Below are 26,224 nucleotides of genomic sequence, written 5' to 3' on the forward strand. Positions count from 1 at the left end.
TCAGCCGTGTTGGTTCGAGGACACATCTAAAACCTGCAGGGACACCGGCCCTCGTGGACTGAGATTGCCCACCCCTGTCCTAGGAGGTTAAACAGGGTTCTCAGTGTTGATTTATGGGGTAATGACTCACCATTAGAGCCAGCCCCAAGTGGCTGTGAGAGGAACTGCAGTTTATGGCATATGCACATTAGCTTAAGTTTTCAATCCTGGAAGTTGCCTGTTGATACAACCAGGCTTCTTTTTCCGACCACAGGTAATGCCCCCTTCTGTCCGTTAGGAATAATGCACATTTCTTTTCAGACCATTTTCTTTATACAGTCTGTGGTCTTTTTTTTTCATTTTCCCGTCCTTTTTTTTAGTCAATAGTGATTTCTTTTAGATGTCACCTTCAGATGTTAATACATTGCTACTCACTAGAACTACTCATATAAAGGTTTATGGAGTAGAATACTTTGGATTCAAGCTAAGTATCATAACTGAAGTGTATTTTGGCCATGTCCCTCTTTTATCACACATTTGAAACTCTGCACCAAACCTTCCTGCAGTAGTTTTAGAAAACCACTGCACAAATCTACCGAATATACTGTATACAGTGTGTCTTTTACAATAATACACAATCTCTCTTTCACATACACACACCTGCATTTTCCTGATCTCTTTTTTTTGTCTCGCGCTACTCCGTAGTATTCAAAGCATTTGAAACTACCAGTCAACTCCCCCTTCAACTGAGGCAATAGTCTTCCGAGGAGGACAGCACAAGTTAAAAAAAATTAACTTCACTCATCTTGCCATTAAAAACAACCTGGAGTATTTGAATCTGTCAGGTGAAAATCCCCCGTAAGCTGCTGAACACAACAGAGCAGATATAGGAGTGGAGCTGAAAGATAAAACACGCCATCTATTCTTGCGAGCTTCTCTTTGAAACTTCCCTTCAGTGTTGCCTCTGAGATGGAGGTTCTTTGCTCCCTGCAGAGCTCCTCCAGCTTCCCCCCCTCTCCCTGGAGAGATTTGCAGAGCGAGACAAATACCTTGGGTTTCTCTGCGGCTGTGTGTTCTCCAAAACTCGCTCCAGGCAATTTTAAATTAATACCTAGCACTGCCTTTCCCCTGATAATTATGTATCATCACCCATGAATGCTATAAACGGAGGATGCTTAGTGCTTGTATAATAGGGCTAAACTGCAGCAAAAACCTCATTCTGGATATAATGAACGGTGCATCTCTTAGAAAGGTGTTGAACATCTTTACAATTACAAGGAGCTCTGCGGGTTCACAATATTTACATGCTATTACAGCCCCGTGCCTTCCAGCTATGCTTCCTTTTGTTGTGAGGAAGATATCTATGCCCATGCAAAATGTCAGTGTCTTGGATCAGCAGAAATTTGTCGCCTACTTAACTCTCTCCTGTCCTTTAAGCCGGTATAGGCTTTGTTTGCCTCTTCTACAAGCAAAAGGCAGCTCTTTTCTCAATAATGAGCAGACCGACAAGCCTGCTGAGGTTTCTAACCGACTACAATTGTCCCAGGCTCGCTGAATGGCGAAGGCACATTTCTCCCAGTTACTGTAATACTACCCGTGCTGCGAGGAGACTCCGCAATTAGCTGCAAATTCACTCCTGACATAATAATTGTCAAATTAGAGCGAACCACCAACAATTATGATGAGTGTTGACAAGGTGAAAGTGTGAACATTTCCCAATCACCACGCTGCACGCACAGTATCTTTATAGGCAAAAGAGAGAGGGGGTTTGCAAGTGTTCAAGGTCCCTCAGTCGGTTCTGTCAAGCAGCAACTGCTGTGCTGATTATTGGGTGAGAGCATTCCTCAACACCCTCTGAACGTGTCCCATGGCGGTGGGGGGGGGTCTCTATGTCAGTCTGAACCTCACATCTTAGAGGTCTAAAACTAGGAATTTGTTCATCTCATCAAACCACAATTCTTAATCCAGTAATATTGGCTATTGTGGCACTGGTGCAAGAAACACAGTATCTATGCAGACATCAGCAGTGTGCAGGAACTTTTCCAATCCCTTCCATGGTCACAGATTCACACCTTCAACCAATTTAGAATCACCAATTAAACTAACATACATGTGTTTGGACTGTGGGAAAAGGGCAGACTGCCCCAGAAACAACCCTCCGAAGGAGAAAATGCAATCTCCACATAGAGGAAGCAGATTCGTGCCCAGGACCTTTTTGCTATGAGGCAATTATGCTAACCATGTCAAGACCACGGAAGAAGCAGACAAGTGTTAAGAATCTCTTGCACCCAATGGAAGGTAACAGAGGTACATCTGATATCTCCAGGCTGTCATTGAAATCTATCAGTCAGCCCATTTGTATACATAGGCTGGTTTACTGACTGTGTGGTCTGCTAGACTGCAGATAGAGTCTTCTCCCTTCTGCTTTCTTCTTGAAAAGTGAGCCAGAGTGTGGCAGTACAACTCCTTGGGGTACATACGGTTTTTGGACCTGTCATAGTGAATTCCACGTAGCTGCTTTGACTTAAGGGTGATGGTATTACACATGCTGAGCAACACCTGTGCTGTTCAATGATGAGCCAAAGGGTTTGCTGAAAAAAAGGCCTGTTATGTAATCATCAGGAACCTGCTTGTAAAAACTAGTGAATTCCTTGTTCAAATAAAGCCTCATCATTTTGAGTCAAGCAACCCTAATCTGCTTTATTTTGTCCACTTTGTCCTTTCATTTTAAATACCTCAAAATTCCATGCTACATGTTGCTGTAGTAAGGTTATTGAAAATAAGAGGCAAAGATACAAAATATTACTTCACAGCAGACTTACTCCTGTAGCATTACATAATGTGGAACTGACTCTAACCTCTTTTGGCAGCTGTCTTTCCTCACGGATTCCCCTTTTGAGTTGCTAGCCACTTCTTCTATTTACAGTTTGCGATTTCACACAAAAAGTGCACTGATGTGAACTGTTTACACCATCTGCCCAAAACCAAAGCTGTATCCAGCGAATAGACTCTCCTAACCAGAAGCAACAACATGCTCCTAGGCTTGCCTCCCATCCACAACCACTGAAGAGGCAGATTCATCACTCACGGTAAATCAACTCAGTTCTTTGCAGAAGCAGAAGTGTTCTGCCTTGTGAATGTCCTGCACCCAACAAAATGAAACAGGCTTATAATATTGTGCAAATCTCTCAAGTCAAACCTTATTTCTTCATATTTTGCTTCCAAGAAGCCACACTTTCTTAAATTTTTTTAAAGTGGTCTTGAGTAACGATTCTCCTGGCTTTCTGAAGGTCTCTGAAAGTTTCTCTTTGGACATTGGCTGATTTTTCTTTCTTTTTTAGTCCAGTCCTTGTACCTGACCATGTTGTCAGTCTGTTTAACGCTGACCTTTGAATCATTCGGGCATTTTAAAGACGGCATCTAACTCAAAAGATCAATCAATTTTGTGTCTACACATAACAGACAACTTTGCAAAGAACCAATATTAAATGCTACCTTTAGCAACTTTAATGCTTTAATACTAAAGATAATAGAGTCTGACTGACATAAAATAATATTTTGCAGTGTAAAGTAGCAGGCCTACAAACCTGAAAAGTATTGAAACTCCATGATCTAATAAAGACCTTCCACAGGACCTGAATGATCTGTCCCGACAGTCAATCCATTTGCTGTTTGCCAAGCTCGATCTGATTTCCTCGTGTTGGTGTTGTTCCCAGATCATCATGAAAATGTTGTTCCAGGATCAACATTGCAAGTGACCAATCAGAATGTTGTGACGTCATACTTTTGCGACTTCGGGAGAAACCACCGTAAAACAAAAAACTGTACTTAAGCTGTGAGAAACCGCCTCTGTCCGCCGATCAACGTACCCTGACCCTAATCCTAACCCTAACCCTAACCTTTTAATAAACGGTAAGCAGAATTGATATTATCCTTGCAACATTGGAATTTCATAAATGCAAGAATGGCTTGGCTCGCAAAAGAATAACGTCACAACATTCTGATTGGTCACTTGCAATGTTGATCCTGGAACAACATTTTCATGATGATCTGGGAACAACAACACGAGGATATCAGATCATCCGTTTGGCAAAGCTTCATCAGAAAATAGTCTCAGTGGAAGGGTGGCTGTCAAGAAGCCATTCTTAACCCTTTATAGCAGGGGTCGGCAACCCTGGGCACGCGTGCCACAGCTGGCACCCGAAGGGTTAACTGATGGCACGACCATAGCTGGACCTGCCATCGGGCATACAGGGCATGCGCCCAATGGCTGATGGTGATTTTTCGTTTTTATGGGCCAATGATTTTTTTTATTTTTTTTTTTAGTAACGGTATAAACAATGAAAGCTGGTGGATTGGCCAGGTGCTGGCAGATGTGTAAAAATAACTCTGGCGGTGGCTATGGCGGAGTTTCCACAAGGTGGATGAGGGAAAGGGGAGGCAGGAGGAGGAGAGACCCGAGGCAGCCGCCAGTCCGAGTATCAAGTGAATTGAACTTCAGGTGAGAAGTTATGACCTGCAGTCTATCTGGGTCAGATATAAACCAAGTTTAGGTGTAGTTTATTTTCGTTGTGCTGACTTTTTACAGTCAGTTACAATAACTCGTACTGTGTACTAGCTAGCATGGCGGAGTTTCTATACAGCTGGGTGGGTGCTATGATGTTACTGATAGTGAACTTTATTTTATTCACAAGGTTAGTTAGTAGAGTTGCCAACCTTCCCGTAAAAAACGGAATCGTCCCGTATTCAGAGAAAATATTACGCGTTTCGTATTGAGCTGAAAAGGAACAGTTTGTCCCGGACTTCAGCTACAATGAAAAAGACAAAGCTGGAGTTATTCTGCGTCTTTAGGCTGCAGCTGCTTCTTCTTCTCTCATTATCTCCCCCTCCCTCTCCTGTTTCTACTTAAATCATGAAACTGATCAATGATCAGCTGATCAGCTTTTCTGTCACAAGTCCCGTCTGTCTTGTTTATCTCCCACTTTGCGCCCGTTAGAAGAAACCAGCGGATGTCGTGCTAAACAACAGCAGCACGTTTAAGCTTGATCAGCTGTTGTTAGAATTTATTTAATATTAATTTCTAGTATCAGCTGATGTTTGCTGGAGCCACAGCTGTAAAAGCTGCTGGTCATGATATCGGTTTGGTTATCTGGTGAGAGGGAAACATGAAGATGAAACCAGGAGATGTCCTCACTGAATCATCAGAGCTGAACAGGTGATGGAGAAACAGGTTTACCTTTAGGTGACATGAATGAGTTGAAGGGAAGTTATGAACTGTTTCTGAGAGACAAATAACAACAGGATCCTTTTCCAAGTAGCTGACAGCTGGTAACTGTGCAGGGGCGGGTCTAGCAAAGTTTTGCCAGGGGGCCAGGTAGGGCATTAACAGGGAAAAGGGGGGCACAAAGAAATACTTTTCTTTCTTATTCTCATTTAAAATGTTTAGCTTTTAATAAATAATTATCTGAATCTTACAACCAAAGTTTTTATCTGATGTAAAATGTATAGAAATTATACATATACCAACAAGACATGCATTTTCTGTTGTACAGTTCATTTGCTGTTATGGGTTTCTTGTTATGGATAAAAAGTGTCTTTTTTTTGTTTCAAAATAGCTGATAACTATTCGCTGATAGCTGCCAACATCTGCGAACAAATATAATTCTATAAAGTTGTTCTATATAGTGTGTAACTGTTGATATAGAGCGTTATTCTATCTATTGCTAATGCAGTTATATGGCACATTGACTTCTGAGGAAATTTTAGATGGAAATCATCATCAAAAAGGTTCCCTACCCCTGCTTTATTGCCAAGTGTATCATATTTGGTAGACCATATCCAAAGAAGGGCTTTGAATCTCCTTCAAGAATTCTGGAGAACTGTTCCTGAACACTACCTACAGAGTAAAGCTTGCCTAGCTGAATTCAGGCTGTGCTGAAGAATAAAGGTGTTCATACCAAATTCTGACTTCAAGCTTGTTAGAGTTTTACAAACTCTGTGTTTGCTCATATATATATATATAAAATATGCGCATGCGCATTTCTATATATGTTTGTACATGTTTCAGTAAACCCCTGCACCCATTTTACTTGCAAAATATACAGAAATGATTGGTAGCTTTTGCACAGTGTTGTACATCCACAAGGTTTCATAATGTAGAAATCACTCACATATGACATAGGGCAGTTTATTGAACTTGTAAATGAGTTAGGAGTCATTATGCATGACCTCAGTTTTTCTACACTCACAAAACCATAAAAGTTTGAACATTTATAATAATATTTTGCTGCTTCAACATTACATTCAAAGCTGTAAATTGTTATAGCTACATTTTGTTAAAAACACAATATTTACATTAATTGTAATACACAAATTTTATATTTGGCATACTTACATTAATCTCATTTAATTTACAGGTTCTCAAGTGCTGATTAATGTGAATATTTAATCTCAAATAATTCACAACAAATCAAAAAGTAAATCAACCATACAAAAAATGAAACGTATCCAAACAATACCAAAGCTACCCACACTCCCGCCCCCCACCCAAAAACATTTTGCACAGGATTGAATTTATTAATATATTATGCCAAAAAAAAAAAAAGTGTCTCCATTTTACAAAACAGTGTGAAATTTGCCTGCCACAGAACATTTACTTCACTGCAGCAATGCGATGTGGTTGTGCTGAGAAGTCAAGTCACGTCCTCTTTTTAATTAAACAGAAAGTAGACGTCAACTGTACAAATATTTGTCAGTGATTAGCTTGTAAATATTTTCCCAACACCATTCCTCATGTGTTTTAAGGTCACTGCTGACTGTGAAAATCTGCTCCAATTACTGCTTTGTCAAATAAAGACTTTAGAATAACAGTACAGGTCATAATGCAGACGACAAGCTATTGTTTGTGCTTTTCGAAAGTTTCGTCTTATCAGTAGGTTAAAGATTAATTTAGATTTTGGGGTAAAGTTTATTATTTGTTAGGAAAACAGGGAAAAAGAGACCCTTTTTCAGCTGAGCTTCTCCTATTTTCTTGATTCCAGGTCCCAGTTTAAAAAAAGAAAAAGGTTCTCGACAGCACATTGTTCAGTTTCCTTTGGCACATTACTCGATCCCCTCCCCCCCTCCCTGTTGTCATATACATCATGCAGGAGGAATAGGATGTGTTCACGTTAACGGCAATAGGCATTGTAAAAATTCCAGTTTTTCTGTGTAGAAACTGCACCTACCTTTACCCATGTGTTTGGTCCAGACTCTTCTTGTCACTATGGGTAATTTTAGCAAGTCACTGATTTAAAAATGTTCGAATTTCAGAAGAAAGAATGGCAGCAGAGTGGTTTCTTTAGATGTCAAATCACACTAAAAGTCTGCTGAGGTTTCAAATTTAATGTGACCATATGAAGTAAAACTGCTCTCATTATTGTGCCAAAGTTGCATTTGCCAGAGTTTCTGTATTACTGCGTATTAATAACGAATATAAGGTCACAACTGCGGTCAAATTTGTAAAATCAACAACACAGGTATTAGATCTTTTAAATTCCATACATTTTTGTTAGTATCAGTTCAAAGTTTGAGGTTTTTGTACCATTGCTTATGTGGATATGAAAATAAGAACACACCGTTGTCTACTACACTTCAATGAAATGCATACTCGAGGCCTCTAGCACCTTTTTTTTTTTTTTAGCCGTACAGTATACAAATATACTGAGCTGTTAAGGGAAAAAAAACGTGCAAGACTCACAGATAAAAGACTCTGTTTCCAATACTTAAGGCAAAACAATTCTCATATATACCAATATACATATATTTGAGATTATTACATCTATCAAAACTGTGTTTTTCTAGAGTGTTCGGTAAACGTGTGGTGTTACAACTGACTGTGGTGAGCTATTGTATGTACTAGAGCTAAAAGTGCAGAACGACCAAGTCAAAGTCAATGCAATGCCCTCTAGTAAATACAAAAGAAACTTCATCTGCCAGCTTTTCAGTTTCTAGACTGCCTGTTAATGTGTAGGCTTGTGTCTTTTATTGGAGTGTAGGTCAGGAATGCCAAATTGAATGTCTCTAAAAAAAAAAAGAAAAAAAAAAAAGAGTGCCATGTAGAAAAGTGCAAAATATGCCAGTTTTTTTTTCTTCCCACCATCTCCTTTTGTGTGCTCTGCAACCAGCACCTATAGCTGAGACACCTTCCTGGGCAGAGGCCTTGGTCTGGGGACTCGAGGGTCGGCGGTTCCATCCAACTTCATGCTGCCTGTGCGGAGCTGGTGAGGTTTGGGCGGCAGGGCCGGGGGGTCCGTCTGTGGGGGAATAGAGAGACTGTGGGGAAGCGGCACGGGCCTGCGGGGGTTGTTCCTCTCGTACACGCTGTAGGGTGGCGGTGTCTTGTTCTCTCTGCGGATGGGCTCGTCCGAGCTACTGGAGACAGAGTTTGGCAAGGTGGTAGGTGGAGGCAGTTGGTGGGACGGATGGTCACCTGTGGGGAGCTCGGTTCCTGAAGCTTCGGACACACTACAGCGACTGAGGGAGGATATGCCGCTGCTGTAGCTGCCGGACAGGACTGGGGAGTTGGAGACCAGACTGGCAGATTGGCACTCAGTGGGCGAAGGGGTGAAAGGTGGCACTGTGGTCTAGATTGAAGAATAGGAGACTTTATTTAAAAATACTGCAGTTCACTGCACAGAGAAAGAGCTTTTCCGGTATGGGACATGGATATCATCAACAACAGTGATACTACTACCAAATCAAATCAATCTTTAGTATCTGTGTTTTTGTACAAAAATAAAAATCTAAGTGGTGTAGAGATTATAGGGAAAATAGTATTACGAAAAATGCAATATGTCATTTGTTGCTATTCATCAAAAGTTTGTATTTGCTTGTCTTGATGCATACTCAATCATCCAAGTCCCAAAGAGTTCATTCTGTTCACCTGAAAACACTACACCCAGATGAAAAGAATCAACTTTTTGGGATTTGTATGTACCTATTTTTAAGACCTTCTAACGGTGCGTACACACCGAACGCGATAGAGGCGGCCAGAGCGTCAGGTTCACATGTAAAGTCAATGGAAAGAGCGCGATGACACGCGATTGCGCATCCGGCGAAAATGCGGAAGCAGATTTGCGTCGCGAAAACGCCAAAACCCGTGAAACGCGCGTCAGTGTACCGCGTGGGGCGCGTGTGACTCGCGAAGAAAACCACGCGTGTCAGATTGTGTGTTGCATTTTGTGCACACGCTCGAGTTGGAAAATATGAACTCCGGTGTCAAATCGCGCCCCGACAACCAATCAGGAGGCCGGTGACGTGGCTGTAACTAGGTCAAAGGGGCAGATCCAGCCAAAGCCCTTCATTCGTCATTCAGTATGGAGGAAAAGCTCATCAGTGCCGTGGCTAATCATCCAGAGCTAAATGATGCTAGTTACTACTTCTACCGAGACAGGAATAAAACGGACCTAGCTTGGAGGCACATTAGTGAGGAGATTGGGCAACCTGGTAAGTTCATTCATTCTGCTTTTTAATTTCCAGACTGACCCGATGAAACCGTGATGTACAAATACCTTTCCGCTAACAAGATAATGTGTTTATTCAGAGGACATCTGCAGCACAACACATCTGGCACAACTTCTTCCCACATTTCCGGTCCACGCGCGTGGAAAGATGCAATTTCGAGGCGCGGTGGATTTTCCCTGGACACACGTTGAGGTGCGAATGTGCACGCGTCACATTAGGGGCGTTTGGGGCGTTTGCGCTCGCCTCTATCGCGTTCGGTGTGAACGCACCGTAAGGCCCAGAAGAGTTTTGAATTCTGACCCGACACATAAAACTTCAATAAGGCATACTTTCTTCTCCACATGACTGTATAAGCCCTATAATAGATCCTTGAGGTACACCATAGGCAATCTGGGGAGCAGATGGGAAGTTCCCATTCCTATAACACCTAATAAACAGAAAATAATCTTAAATGTTTGCGTACACTAAACCCACAATGACTGACGTCAGAATAGCTACAGACAGAATAAGAGGTGAAGCTGTTGTGAAACTTGTAATCAGAGTGAAAACAAGCATTATTTTACTTTTACTAGATTTTTTAATAAGGATATCAAAATATTAGCTGTTTGCCAGATTATTAATTATAAAGATTCACTCTGTTTATTTGTCTGATGTGAAAGAACTTGGCATTTAAGCAGTTCCTAAATTAAAAAAAACAATCAAAAAACAGATATTTTGTGATAGTGTGAGAAATTTCTTTTGGTAAACAATTAACTGGGCAACTAAAATATAATAACAGACAAACAGTAGATTGATTTATAAAAAACAAACCCCCCCCCCCCAAAAAAAAAAAAAAAAAAAAACTGACCACCTTCAACTTCAGTATTTTTTTTTTTAATTTCATTTGAATTATGGAGCCTGGAAGCAGAGTATTACTGAAGAGGAAATTAAAAAGTATAACAATAAAAAAACCCAAAAAAGAATATATATATAGTGATATTTTTGAGGATCTTCATCCCAAGTATAACTGATAATTCATCTAGTAACACTTTTTAATAACCAATATTAAATAACACAAAATAAGAAGAAAAACAGAGCAAAATCTCAGGATTTCATTAAATTTGCAAATTGACATCAGAGCCAAACAGGGGACCTCTTTAAAAACAAAAGCACACTCAACGCTTTTTTTCTCTTCATGTCAATTACCATCACCATGAAATAACCTCCATGCTTGGGTTATGTTTCCCTCCCAAATGAACAAAACCTTAAGTGCATGACAAAAATATTTTGTAAATCACATATGTCATATAAGTTTTGTCTTAATTATCATGAGTCGCTTGTGATAACCACTTAACCTGTTGACCCCCCCCATTACGCTGGCTAAAACACGTGTGCTAACACAGCTGTGTGGCAACAATGAATAACCTTAAAAATGTAGTCGGTGAACAGAATGAGAGGACCAAGTTTTCTTCACTCCATCAACTGGGCCTGTGCACCGAGACGAAAAAACACAATATGCTGCACTTCCCTCCAACAAAAATCCGATCACTCATCAAAATGTTTTTCTAAGCAATTACACCACGCTGCCATTATATCTGCTGAAAATAATTGGATCTAGTGGAGTATACAGTTGATCAGTAAGGTTGCATTGTTCCTGCCACAGGGGCATGCACAAAGAGATGTATTTGACATGCACGACTGCACAAGCCTTTTCACATTTGTCCGAGCATGATAAAATCTGTATATTTAATACAATCCTGACAAGTACTTTAAACTCCTGACCCAGTTTTCCACCTCTGGAGATGAGTAAGTGCAGCCCTGTCAGACTTGCACCATGTGTTTTCTGCAGGTTCACTGCAGTCCTGGGGTTTGTGGTCTGGTAATAGGCCTCTGGCTGCACTGACTGATGTGTGCGTTTGGCATGGGTGCGCTCATGTGCCAGATAATAGGGCCCGCTGGAGGTCCACAGAGGGTCCATCTCAGGCTGTGCTGTGATGGGCACTCGGTACTTCGCTACGGGCTTCTTCTATCGCCACATCGAGCACGCACGCAAACAAAAGTGCCAACACACTTTGCCACACACAAATTTGATTGACAGAGCATGCTGAGCGCCAAGCTGTCACTCACACTTTGGTATCCAGTGTCTCGCTCTCTCTCTTTCTGTTTCATACACAAGTGGTGGGAAACGCACACAAACAGCCGCATACGTGGCAGTTGTCACATGTGAGGAGACATCACACCTGTGACGACGCTGGGAGCTCAGCACTCCCGCTTGTGACAAATAAGATAGCAGCTAGCAGAAGACTAGACAGCTTTTCAAAACAACTTTTTACCCTCATTAAGAGCTCACTCACTGCTTAGTTAACCTTTCCCAGATTTCTTCTTCTTGCAGACTGGTATTAAGATGATCATCAATAAATCCGAGCTTAAAAACAAAGTGAGGTTTATCTGTAGATAAACTCTGAGGTCAGAGACATTAAAAAAAACAAACAAAAAAAAAAACCACTTCTTTCAAAACATTCCAGTCAAGATGCTGAGGGGAACATTCACTGCAGCACAAAGAGGTCTCGTCACTTTAATAGTAAAGGAAAAACAGACACAACAAATAGGGTTCAGGCTTTGAAATTTAAAAGGAATCCCGGCTATTAAGACATGTTTGCGCTAAATATGTACTTCGCTTTCAATAATAATGTGATATTAAAATACGCCAAATGTTTTCCTTTTAAGCACATTTTGAAAATAGTCAACCAGTACTTTGTTTTCATCCTAATCTAAACTATCAGTCACACAAGGACGCGAATGTGGGGGAAAACTACTGGTGTCTATGCGGCAACTGCTTGCCAATGGCAACGGCGACTGAGAGCGCTTGTTGTAAAGAGCTCAATTTTATAACAGCAGCTCTCCATGGTATCACATAACCGCATGCTAAAGACATTAATAGAATTTTAATTTTTATTATACAGTGAAATTACGATATCGTTATTTTTACATTCTCCATGCATCACAGTGCACCAAAACTTTGAAGCCGTATGTCTTAATCCAGATGTTCTTTGGGCCCTTGTTAGGCTCCATGACAGGTATAGTGCTAGTCTACCAAGTTGTAACCAGGTCATTAATAGGCGAGTTAATTAATACTGTTGCTACACTACACTAAAAACAAAACAGGTTAGCTGAACGAAAGCGCCAATACTGCTGACAACCAATACATGTCATCGTCCCAGAATGCATTGTGTGCGCAAAAACATGGCCGCTCCCACAGCTCCAAGATAGTTTTAAACAACAAAGATTTAATGAACAACGAAAAAATTGTAGTTATTCTCAAGTATGTAGTATTTTTTATGTAGTGGAGATAATTTGATAATTTTAGAGTAACCTGTCATAATAGTCGGGGTTCCTTTTAAATTCACTAACAGATCACTCCATCTGGTTTTGCATATTTTTGATGAGCACGCAGAGTGACATCGTTCTAGAGCTTGAATTCTAACTCAGAGTATAACAGTTGGTTTCTACCAGGTGTAGAGTTACTTAATACACTGTATGCCCTCAAGCCAGTCCCATTTTTTTGGACACTTTGGGACATGTGTGACATGAAAGCTACAAAAACTTACATGAAACATGAAAACCATTAACAGTGTTGGAGCTGTTAATGGTTTCACTGAACACTAATGCAAAGCTCCCCCAGTCTCATGGCTGACACAGAGTAGAATAAAGACCCTGCAGCTGGTTAGCTAGAGGATACCAGTACAGGAAAAAGATCCCGAGGCTGCTGCTAAACGTCTGTCAGGCTGATTATGAATATGATTTCAACTTGCCGACAGATGAAGCTCAGTCGGACCGGGTCTTTCCCAGTTGGGCTCAGTCGGTGTTTACAGTGAGCAGATTAAGGGACAGCTTTACAAACAGTCTGTGCCAGTGGAGAAAAATAAGAATTAAAAAAAAAAAAAAAAAAAAAAAAAAAAAAAAAAAAAAAACCACCTCTTGGTGTTAAAAAGCTACTGTTGGGATTTACTAAGTGCAAGCCTTGGGACTGAAAGGCATGGACACAGGTATTTTTGCAGCTAATGTTATTGCATTCGTACAGTTATGCCCCAAATGATCCATCCACCTAAAAAAAAATCTAGTCTTTTTAAATTCTCTTGTACATAAAAACTCAGTTGGTGAGATTTTGCTTATGATAAAAGAATTATAGCCGAGATGGAACAATCCAGATACATTTTTATTTCACATCATTAGCATAACAATAAAATACCAATACTTTCATTTTTACTTTTTTCTGTCCAAAATTATTCATGCCTCTCATTTCCTCAGTATCAAGGAAATTGTCGTTGACAGCACAGATATTTTCGCACACCCAGACTGTGCTCCGGATTTCTCTACAGGCAAAAAAACTAAGCTATGTCGATTTCCAGAGCATTTCTGGGAGCTATAAACTGAAGGGAGTTGGTAGAAACACTGTCAGTTCAGGACATCTGCCATTGGTAAGACGCAAGAACTAAGTAAGGACCTTGGGTCACGTATTTTGAATGCTTACAAGAATGCCACGGGCTACAAAGCCATATCCAAGTGATTCCAAGTCCCAAAATCACGGTCCAGAGCATCTTTAACAAGTATATGTTATTCCACCTGAAGGAATGTGCTAGAAAGCACAAGGTGATGTCCCATCTCACAAGAAAAGTATTACAAGAGGCCAACAGTAACCCACACATCACAAACGAGGGTATTCTACAGAAATAGAATAGCAGACACTGCAGCAAACACTGCACAAGGGGGGGCTTTATGAATGCCAGCCAAGGAAGACTCTACTTTTCCAAAAAATGCATCAAAAGTTCATCTAGGTTTTGAAAAAGCTGACCTGGATGAAGATCTAAGTTTTTAGGTGTCAGAGTTATGGTCATTTCAGGCATAGGTTTGTTTGGTGAAAGACAGGTGACGCTTTCAACCTCGAAAACATGGTTCCAACAGTCAAACACGGAGGCGGGAGTATAATGCTCTGCTGCTATGGGGTTGTTTTTCAACAAATGGGCCTGGAAACCTTGCAAAAGTGAGTAGAATCGTGAAACAGGTCTAGTATATAAAGCTTCTCAACAAAAATACGAAGGAGTGTGCCAAAAAAACCTGCTCTAGAGCAGCAAGAACTAACAACCACGTTCATGCCAACGAACTCAAAAAAACATGAAAGACCTGGAGAAGGTGGTTAAAGAGAAGTTGGCTAAAACCCCTGTGGTGACAGGAACAATGTGATCATCTACAAGAAGTATTTGGAGGAATAATCGGAACTGTATACTAAGAAAGGGTATGAATAATTCTGGAGTATCAAATACTAAAAGTTATTAAGTACAATGGTTAACAAATTTCTTAGACCTTACCTGTGATAAAAACAAAACACAAATATTTTCAAAATCTGTCAAAAACATGTTTAAAATTAAAAATGACATTTTTATTTATTGGGCGAATAACAAACTGAATTCCTATTTTTACAAATTTGAGCTATCCCACTCAAGTTCTCCGAGGAGTCAGATATTAATCAAGCGTAACATTCAACCATTAAACTATTTTTTTTGGTTAATGAATCTAAGTAAATAACTGCAATTTGGCATTCTAATCAAAAATTAATGCACTTTCCTATTTTTTCTGCTTTTTTTTTTTGGTAAAACACTCCATTTAAAATTTGATGGATAAAATGTCATATTTTAGCATTCAAAGTATCACTTTGATTAAAAATGTGAATAGTGGTGGATTTAAAAACCATAAACTGGGGGTTGGTCTGATAAATTTGTTAAGCACTGAAAATTGTTAATTTATGTGACTGCACTTCCTAAAACCTTATGTCACCTTCTTGTATTATTGTGCAAGAAAACATTTGTCCAAAAAAAAAAAAAAAAAAAAAAAATAGGAAGAAATAAAATCTAAAAACAAACAAACCCCCCCCCCCCCCCCCCCCCCCCCCCCCCCAAAAAAAAAACCCCACAAAACCCCAAGATTGGTATTTGTGGAAATTTCCCTTTCAGAGCATTTTTTCTTAAACCTTGGACAGGCGTTAAGTGTTTTAGTCTGAATGGGTTGTTAAGTTTGTTGTATAGCGGACTGCCTCTGTTAGGTTTGTGCTCCTCTCTGACCATCGAATACTGTAATCCGGTGTTTAGGTGTGTCCTATCCTGCCCTATTGAGTTTCAGCTACAGTAGTTGTTAACACTATGACCAGCTTAAGCAGGGTCAGGCTGTCTCAGCAAAGTAAGGAGAAACTTAAAAAAGAAAAGGAAAAAAAAGGAACTAACCTTTTGCGGTGATCTGGATGTGGGAACAGGAGACTGTGACCTCATGTTTTTAGCCGAGGAGCCTGGCAGATGAGAGAGAGAGAGAGAGAGAGGGGTAAAATAAAAATTAGAGAAGTGTTTTCTTTCATTCACAAGGATGACACAGCATGAGTCATGCAAACATACACACTTGGAGCAAAGAGGGGGCAGTGGCTTAAAGCGTCAATGAGTCAAAATAAGTGCTGATGTGCTGCAGGTCCTTTGGACCGCCTTAAGCTGTTTTTACATCCAACAGCTGTTACTGCACTATGCAGAGAGGGCAGAAAAAGAAAAACACTCCATCTGCTTATTATGCTGATGGGCAGTGCAATACATCAGGAAACACCAGGGAATAAGTCAACACGGGTGAATCTTTAAATAAGTAAATAACTAAAAGAGTTTGAGCTGTTGGTGGGGGAAAAAAACTGTTGTTGAAATGTAATGACATGCATTTCTCAAGGGGATTGAAAGAAAACAAAAAAAACAAAAAAAAACAAGAAACTCAGAATTGACTGGAATTTTAATTGGCATTAACTTCAGCCACCTAGAAATTCCACAGAGAGTTCCACACTTGTTCACAAGTGAACCAAACATCTTACAGAGGGAAATATCAGCAACTGAAGACTGTTAGTGAAGGAAATGCTGCTGCCACTGTAAGAGCAGAAGGACAGGAAACAGTGCCTCAGATGGGAAACGCTTTAGTAAGAAAAGGTGGTGTAAGCACCGGGTGTCAAAAGTCAGACTGGAAAATTAGTACCATTCGTCACTGGAGCATTTTCTTGGATCAGCTTTTTTTTTTTTTTTCCTTTTACCTGAGTACGGTGGCCTAGGAGGTACAGGAGGGCATAGCATTCTGCCACCAGAGTCAGAGGAGTGTGGCATACCCTCTTTGACACTGTCTAGGCTCCAACTACTGGGAGCGGGCCTCACTTTAGAGTACACAAAAACACGACATATCACATGACAAGGTATGGGTTACACAGGATAACATGAGAACACAGTGAAATGTTGCACATTTTAAATGGACGGTATGATTGTTGACAACATATTGAGTGCGATCAGATGAATACCACAAGTTAAACTGTAAATTGTTTGCTGAGTTTAGAGCACAGAGACAATTTCAACCATTTAAAGATCCTAAAAGAAGAAATTATCAATCAGCTGCTTGTGATGAGCAATCGATGCAACATGACTTCCATCTGCCAAAATAGAACAGTTTGGATTATTACACATGACAGAATTCACTCCTCATCATTTCTACGGGAGATGGAAAAATGTGATGCCACATACTTCAGGATTTAGCAAATCCTTCATGAGAGAATCATGACATTTGCAAGGGTTGTTGTTCATAACAAGTCCTGATTAGGCAATTTTTTCAGAGTTTTTGATTGGTCTAAAATTATCCAAAAAAGCTGTGTTTTGAACTCTGATTGTTGTTTTTCTAGTGTTCTGTTTTAAGGAGCTTATGGTCAACCAGCTTCAAAATGGCATTGCCATGTTTTTTGGGGTCTGGCCTTCTTTTGTTGCCACACTGAATTACCTCCAGCCTTTTGAAAGCTTCACTGTCTTCAATTGACCAAATGCAATCTAGTGATAATTTCTGGTGCGTCCTGTACAATTGTGATTGTGCTGATTGCACAAGTTGGCATCAAAAATGTTTGAAATCTTAGCCTAAAAAGCAAAAACCTTATCAGAATGAAATATATCTGCTTTAGTCACATCTAGACCGCTTGCAGGGCTCCTGTTATTTTTAGATCCTCTCCTGACCACTTGCACACGTCCATCTGTGATTTCACCATGCACCTCTAACTTGATACTTGCTATATCAAACTGACTCAAACTTCATGTTGAAAAATCATGTCTTCAACCCAGACACCAAAGAGAAATCTTCAATGAAATAGTCCCCATAGCCCTAGTCTGAAAGGAGCTTGGGCAATGTTTAGAAACACAACCAGGAGCATGCTTGCTCAACATTTACTGAGTTGTGCACTCTGAATTTGTCATCTGGGGTCAGAATGCAAACAGAGTTCTTCTTTAATGTCTGGAGGCATTTGAGTTAGATCATTCACTAACTTTGCATTAAAGGGTAACCTTGGGGCAGATTTACTAAGGCATTTTGCCAGTGCAAACTGGGTTTTGCTGTCGGTATTGACAGAGCGCAGAGAGAAGACTGTGAGTAAGAGGTGGGAGATTTTTGCGCCTGGTGGCAGTTATTGCTGCAATGAGGAGGAGTCAGAGATTTTTGTCCTCTTCCTCAAAATGAAATTCAAATTTAATGTGTGCTGTTCTGACACATTAGAGCCGATCCATTGCGCATCACAAATGTGCAAGAGCAAGTTGCGAGAACTTCATCATTCCAAAAAAAAAAGTGAAAAAACCCTCCACTGGAAGCCATCCAGAGGTTCCCAAACTGCCAAACTTGAAGGAGGAGAGAGTCAGAATTTAAATCAGGGCAGACTTTCGGGCTTTTATGGTTAAAGCCACAAAACTTTCAGTTTGCAGCTCATAAACATTCTTTAAAAGCTTACTGTAGCTTTTGTTACTAAATCTCAGCCGATGTTTAGTGGTGAGATTTGTAGGTCACATTCAATCAGATCTCAAGCTCTCAAGTTGCTCCTACTCTTAGAGCGCAGACATTTCAGTAAAAAATAAAAGGTAATCATGCACCATAAGTGACATCCCACTGTGAGTGAGTACTTAGGTCACAGTTTCGAAAGTTGTGGTAGGCCTGATGTCTCTGGACTCAACTACTGAGCAGCCCTTTAACGAAAAAATAAAGCAAAACAATATTCCTCTATCATGTTTTACAGTGAATGTTATATTATAAACAACACTTTCCAGAGTCAGAAATAAAGGTTCATCGCAGATAATGCCACTTGTTCACTCGCAGGTTTCGTGTTAATTCTAACACCTTTTATTACGTTATGTGCCTGTAGGTGTCTCGACACCATATTGTGCATCTCGCTGCATTATTTACAGATCACAGCTGAATCACATGGAAAGGTGTGCGTTTGTGTGCGAGTCACAAGGAAGCTACCGCATCCACGCTCTTCGCTCTTTTTTTAAGTTGTCTTTTCCGCAAATCCTCAATAATTATATAAAGAACTGCTCTGAGAGTTGTTCTTTTTTGTTTTGCTGCAAGAAACAGCAATAACAGGGGGAAAAAGGGTACACTCAGTTTATAATCAAACTGTTTAAGTATTTTGAAATTATAACTGAGGCTGTTAACATTCTGCCTCAAATGCCAGGTATACCCAGAAAATACCAGACATGTGCATCTCCCTTTATCTGTGCTGAGCTAAATCACAACGAGTGGGCCGAACTAATCCATATGCACTCGTACAGGAATGTCACATGTGTCCATCAGTACTATAGGGATAGTACCTGCTCTTTTTTTCACTCTTTCAGAATGATGGATTAGGAAAAGCTATAATCTAGTCTGTGTGTATGTGAGTGTTTATATGTGTGTTTGTATCCCGAGGCCAGAAGCAGCTGTGTGGAAACAAAAAAAAAAAATGCCTTGAGTCAATCTGTGGCCAAACTGTGACACACACATACCGCATGTCTGGACAGATAAAATGCTACTCTAGCATAAGCATCAATGAAGAGAGCTTTGTGTGTGTGTGTGATTGGGGTTTGTGCTTAATGGGCAAGTGCTGGGAACTGGATGTGGGAAATGTACGGTAGCGCTGAGGTGCGAACACAACAAGGACAAAAAAAAAACAAAACAAAAAAAACTCCACAACATTTTGTAAAACACAAGCAAGATTTTAGAAATCACTAAATTTCAGACAGCACAGAGATGTTTCCAAAAAAACAAAGGCACGGAAATAGCAGGGACAGTTTTTCGTTACCTCCGCCAAGATTTTCCGTTTGCTATTGTTTGTCTGTCAACAAAATAGCGCAAAAACTTTTTGAATGAATCCCAATAAAACTTTGTAGTGGGGGAGAGTGAGGTCACATTAACGATCCATTAAAATTTGGTTTACATCCACTGAGGTCTTTGAGGTCAATTTAATGGTTAATTGGTTAAAAATTGGCAAAAATCTTATCATTTAGAAACTGTGTGGTCTATATTGTAAACATATAGAAAGTGCCATATAAAGATTTTTTTTTTTTTTAAATTACATCACATTCGACCTCTGCCCTCTCCTTATATTATTATATATGACCTCTCATATTATTGATCTGAAGGTCAAAGTGATAATAATGCTATATAGAACTATTTAAAGCTATGTTTCATACTGCCATTGTTTGTATTGACAGCATATAGGCGTATAAGGAATGATATATAGGGATTCTAAATATTACATTAGTTTGGAACTCTGACCTCGTCTTCAAGGTTAAATGATAACGGTATATGAGAATTCTAAATGTCACATTATAGTTTGCATCCAAATATCATGTCACCTTTGACCTCTGACCTCACTTTTATATTTCATATCTGCCTTTCTTTCAAATTGGCCCTAAAATCTGTCTCTTTAAAGAAGGTTTTGTTAAGAGAAATAGAATGAGCTGCCTAGTTAGTTAATAGGTACATTACTCATTACCTGCTCCTGCATTATAATAAAGCTTAGTTTGAAAGGACAGAATCATAAAGTGAAGAACATTTAGCTCTTTTGAGCTGTTGTTGTGTTTTCTAAAATGCCTTGTTTTAATTTTTGTTGCGTTGCATCTCAGGGCCACCATAGAATCAGAAATAAACCATTTCTGAATCGACAATAAGAAACAGAGCATCAAAAAATGTGTTTAATGCAAAAGAGCAACTACGTGAGATAGCATCATTTCCCTGGAAGGAGAGGGAACACTTGAAGGACATAAGAAATATGTTAAACAAAGTGTTTTTACCTTTATCTGGCGCTGAGAGGTTGGGGTCACTCCTCGGTAAAGTGGTATCACCTATCTGATGAGCAGGGGCTCTCTGCACAAGGAAGAAGTTGTCCAAATTATTGTCTAGCACATACTGCACAGAATTGTATTTGTAACAGAATCACTGACCTGAAAAGCAAAAAGCATTGGGACAAATTTAACAGAACGGGATAAAAGAAGAAGAGTCACAAAGAAAGGCTGCTGTCTGCGACTTTCATAGCAGAGATTTGGCTTTTGCAGAAGTGGGTGATGCCTCTCCGCACCTTTCCATACCCCCCCAAAAAAGAAAACTTATAAATAAGGTACCTTATTCTTAGTCTCTTGCTCTAATTACAGTAAATGATACAAGCGATCAATGTCTCTAATAATCAATATTCCATTAGCAGCTAATAGCGAGTCTTTCATTCCTGTCAGCTTGGAAATAATTGTTCGCCTCCCTAACATCAATACCTCCAAACTTCAAATGACTCAACACAAACAGGGGGAAGAAAAACAGGTGAACAGTGACAGGCACTGACCGCAAGAGATGAATGGCCTTGAAAGGCAAACATTATTTTTCTCTTATCGTGGCTTTGTCACTGCAGATGGAGTGTGTGATTGTGTTACAGTCTGTCCTTCATCGAGAAAAGAAACCGCAATATCATAGCGTTCGTGTCGGCTCTTGTTGTTGTTGTAGCATTAGTTGGCTGTAAAGGATTTTTATTTATTTTATCTTTCTTGCTAACAGGAATAAAGGCGAGCTGGACTGTTTGACTTTAATAAAACATGAGTAACATCAGCAGCTCTTGAAAAACTGCACTTCTATGCTACGAATAGCCTCACGGCGTGTGCCCTCATCCGGCCTTTTTTTGACAGTCACTCATTGAAATATATTGTACATTGCAAAGGTGACCTTGTTTTCTGCCCCAGTATGCACCTTACGTGTGGCTGCAGTGCGGGACAAATATAGACCCTGCTTCTTCTTTGCCTTTTTTGTTAAAATCAGGCAGCCGCACACTTGGATGACAGGTTGTGCCATGAGCAGGACTAATAGCAAAAGAACCATCTGTAAGGGCCACAACTGAGAGAAAAATGACTATTCCTCTATCCATTACCCTCCTAAGAAAAAATAAATAAATAGCACACTCACTTCAGCCAAAACCACCAGTTTTGAGTGTGGAGTCTATTAAGTTAGGTAGCAGTGGTCAACCCTGCAGTGCTTCACAGTGTTCGGGAATGAAAAACAGCACCATAGCTGAATTCAACCAAAAAACTGACCCAGAATTCAAGAGTGGAGTGATATAAGCTCCAGTAGATTATGTTATCGGTTTTCTCACCACTGTAATCCTCAGCTTTTGCCCGCTGTTAGTGGCGCATGAAACGGGATTTCAAGCTCGGTGGCTGGATGCCTCTTGCCGAAAAATTCTCCCATCGGCACTGCAGCCTAGTTGTCATGTAAGTACACACTGGCGCCGTTGACTTTATAAACCTAAACTTATTTTTTCAGATAGTTCATGCTGGATGTTCATGTTTTTCAAGTTAACACTGTGAGGTTGGTAACCTTCACTTTCAGACCCAAGCCTTAATCACCTCCCCTGTAACTCTGTAGCTATCTCTCACTTTTATAAATACGCCAACCTCATTACTTGATACTTATATTAAACTTGGAGTAGGTATCTACCACTGTAATACTATATACAACAATCTGGGATAACACTGTGATCACCTGCTCAATATTATGTTGGTCCCTGCCTTCGCCCTTACCTATTAAGGCATGGACTCCGCTAGACCCCTGAAGGTATGCTGTGGTATCTGCGCCAAGATGTTACAAACAGATCTTTTAAGTAGTAAGCTGTGAGGTGGAGCCTCCATGGAACCGAATTGTTTGTCCAACACATCACACAGATTGGACAACAAACTCGTTGTGCTCCTCAAACCAGTCCTCAACCATTTTTGCTTTGTGGCAATGTGCCTTATCCTACTGAAAGAGGCCACAGCAATCAGGGAATACTGCTTCCATAAAATGATCTACAGGGTCTGTAGCAATGCTTATGGAGGTGGTATATGTCAAAGTAACATCCCCATGGATGGCAGGAACCAAAGTTCCCCAGCAGAACATTGACCAAAGCATCACACAGCCTCCACCACCTTGTCTTTTTCTCATAGTGCTTCCTGGTGCCAGGTGTTCCCAAGATAAGCGACACACATGCAGGCAGCTATCCAACCAGACCCCCTTCTTCCATTGTTCCGTGGTCCAGGTCTAATGCTCATGTGCCCACTGTTGTGTATTCTGACACCCTTCTATCAGCTTGTCTTTTAGATCAGACCACACAGGTTAGCCTTCACTCCCCATGTGCATCAGTGAAACTTGAGCACCCATGACCCTGTCGTGGGTTACCCACTGTTCTTTCCTTGGACCATTTTTAATAGACACTCACCACTGCAGATCAGGAACACCCAACAAGAGCTACAGTTTAGGAGATGCTCTGACCCACTCATCTAACATCACAACATGGCCTCTGTTAAACTCACTCAAACTCCCTTACACTTGCCTATTTTCCTAACAGGTGCCATGATGAAGAGATAATCAGTGTTATTCACTTCACCTGCCAGTGATCAGAGCGTTACGCCCTATCAGTTGATACAAAGAAGTATGGAAAAGGATACAAAAGGCACTAAATACAAAACAATGCTTTTACATAACTTTGCAAAACAAAGTTATGTAATGTATCTTCTTGTGTCACTATTTCTTTTTCTCTAAAACAACCTAATACACTGCTTATGAGAGCCAGACCCTTTGCAAAAAGGGATGGGATTAGTCATTTATTATTTTGTGCAAACAGGCTGAACTGACAAGTAGACACCTTCATGCAATACAAAGCGGAAAACAGTTCACAACTCCAGTGTCTCTATGCTCGCTTGTTAACAGTCACTGAGGTGTACTTCAAATTGAACATAACACTTGAAACGCATTCTAACAGGGAACACGAGGTATTATGACATATGCACTATAGCTATAAAAGGCATATTTGAATGCCGTATTTGTAAGTGCAAATGAATGTGTGTGCTGACCTGTGCAGGATCGAGGGGATTGGGGAAGATGGCACTGACCGGTCTCTCTCGTGGAGACAGACAGGCATTTTCTCTGGAATGCTTGTGTTTCTCTGCCATCTGAGGGGATCCTGGAATGGATGGTATGAGACATTAGAGCGGTAACAGACACACACACACACACACACACACACACACAAGTAAATACACAAACACATAAGGGACCAAACGACAGCAAGGTGTTAGGCTATTACCCGCAAACACTGGCAATCAGGAAAGGCCAATCTCTCTTTCTCCCTCCAAGCCTCTCCACCATTCTTTCAGCCTCACTACTTCCACAACATGATAAATGGCTTGGCCACTCCTACACACACACACACACACACCCTCCCTCCTCACTTCCTCACCTCCTCTGTTACACTGGACAATCACAACAGAGACATGTGCTAGAGTTCGACACTATAACATATGTAACACGCCAACGGAGATGAACACAAAAGCCCGCCCCCACATACATGTTGGTACGTTTCTGGGTTTTTTTCACAGCACTTCTCCTCAGCTGCTGGAGCCATTGTATGGATCCTGATCCATTAGTGAATGTTACAGCACTTGGAAGGCTATCATATGAGCATGAAATGCCCATCGTTGGCTCTTATTCAGATAACACCACAGCAGCAATAATTCTCAACATGCTTTATGGGTAGACAGAGGGCACTTTTATAAGGGCGTCGGCCGCTGTCAGCACCTTGCCAAAGGGGAGTGTGTACGCTTCCATAAACGTCTTCATATATTCTTACTTTTTATGACGGGGATCAAGCAGAACACATTGAGATGAGAGCAAGAGAAGGCATTAGACATTCAAAATGCACCGCAGAGGAGGCTTGGATGACACCGGCCTGGACAGGAGATTGTGCTGAAGTCCAAGAGGGATACTCAGCTATAATGATCTCTTACTCTCTCTTGCATTTTCACTAGCTCCATGTTTCTTTCAACAGCATTTCTCTCAGCTCATTTCATTTTTTTTCTTTTCTTTCTTTCTTTCTTTTTTTTTTTTTTTTTAAAATCTGGGCTCATTTTGTATTCCTTCTATTTTTCAGTCTCGCACTATCCATTCAATGCTCCCTCCTCATTGTTCTCTTTTCTTCCCCCTGTCAACCTCCTCCGCATTTATCCCTAGCCGTCATCTAACCTCTCGTACCTCACCAGACAGGATGCTGCGGTGGATTGAGAGAACATTGTGTCAGTGAAAGGTCAAAGGTTCAGACTGTCCAGCTGAACCTCTGTCTGCTTCCTCTGTGTGGATTGAAATATCAGCTAAAAGCCCATTGTGTATCGTTTTTGTACAATAAGTGGTGTTGCTGAGTGCCAGACTCACCTCTGGCACTGGATGGGGCTGAGCTGGTGACGTTGGGCGAGGCAGAATGGTTGGAGCTGAGACTCGAGGTAGATGGGCTGGGCTGCAGGTGGAAAACACAAAAATGATGAGTACGTACATCGATACCACAATAAAACTGCAGAATATCATGAAAATTTATAATTAATACAATATACATCTACCAAAACAAAATCCCAGTTTGCTTGGCTTATACTGGATATGCTTGGTTTCTAATCTAGTTTGTGCAAAGCTGAGCATCTATTATAAGTTTTGTCTGTAACATTTATCTTTTTCTCAGTAAGTTAAAAAACAAAACAAAAAAAAAAACAGTACTAAGCAACAGCGGAATAAAGAAGTTATCATTAAAGTGCAGTTCCTCAACTGGTCACGTGAGGTGGCTTTCAAAAGACACTCAGTCCCATAGATGGCCATGTTAAAATGCCCAACTTCCCTTGAAATTTATATAGTTGCTGTCTAGCACAAAAAGGGCTGTGGCAGTTTTTCTAACTCATCTGTTTAAATTTTATTAAGGCTTAAAAGTATGCATGTGTGCAGATGTGTTTACTCAGTATGTGATGACACAGACTGCTTTACTGCTAGTTGTTTGCTATCAGTAGGAAAAGCTGTAAAACTTATGAAGTCTAAAGTTTATGCCCTCTTTCGCGTTTTTCAAAGATGTCCAGTCGGTCGGACTGGAATCTCTGGCAGGTCAGTTCTGGCTCTCGGGCCTTATGTTTGAAAACCGTGCTCTAAGAACTCGTTCTTTTATTATTTATTGGTTTGTTACGTAGCATTAATTTGCATTTACATGTGTGATGTTCTTTTGCAGTGTGTGGATTAGGGACGGGTATCGAAACCCGGTTCTTGTTGAGAACCGGTTCCCACTGTTTCAATTCCTTGGAATTGTTTGCCATTTTTGCAAACGATTCCCTTATCGATTCCAGTCGCCCCGAATGACGTCACCACGTTGCGGAGCGTCATTTACCTGGCAGGAAACATGACGCCTAAGCGGCTCAAACGCTCAAAAGTTTGGTTATACTTTACGAGAACGGATGACAACAGGGCAACTTGCAATACTTGCAAAGTAGATATTTCATTTAAGGGAGGAAACACTACGAATATGCAAGAGCATTTGCTCACAAAACACACGATAACCTTAAATGAATGTCGTGTTTTTAATTCCGCTCCGGACTCG

At 40.5% G+C, this 26,224-nt stretch overlaps 1 protein-coding gene across 4 annotated transcripts in view; it reads right to left on the bottom strand.

Moving 5' to 3' along the window:
- Positions 1–8,042: 8,042 nt before the first annotated feature.
- dock4b (dedicator of cytokinesis 4b) overlaps positions 8,043–26,224 on the bottom strand; it is a 135,761-nt gene continuing 117,579 nt past the window's right edge. For 3 of the 4 annotated variants that reach the window (XM_063500654.1, XM_063500653.1, XM_063500652.1), the window contains 6 exons: positions 25,030–25,111; positions 23,676–23,785; positions 20,604–20,676; positions 16,568–16,684; positions 15,738–15,799; positions 8,043–8,603 (listed from right to left, as the gene is read on the bottom strand). In XM_063500654.1, the coding sequence (XP_063356724.1) occupies positions 8,148–8,603; positions 15,738–15,799; positions 16,568–16,684; positions 20,604–20,676; positions 23,676–23,785; positions 25,030–25,111 (900 nt within the window). In that variant the 3' untranslated portion in view covers positions 8,043–8,147. The remainder of the gene's footprint in view (positions 8,604–15,737; positions 15,800–16,567; positions 16,685–20,603; positions 20,677–23,675; positions 23,786–25,029; positions 25,112–26,224) is intronic. The other variant, XM_063500655.1, reaches the window with a different exon arrangement.

The sequence above is a fragment of the Pelmatolapia mariae genome, linkage group LG17 (assembly GCF_036321145.2).
Source record: "Pelmatolapia mariae isolate MD_Pm_ZW linkage group LG17, Pm_UMD_F_2, whole genome shotgun sequence".
NCBI classification, from domain to species: Eukaryota; Metazoa; Chordata; class Actinopteri; order Cichliformes; family Cichlidae; genus Pelmatolapia; species Pelmatolapia mariae.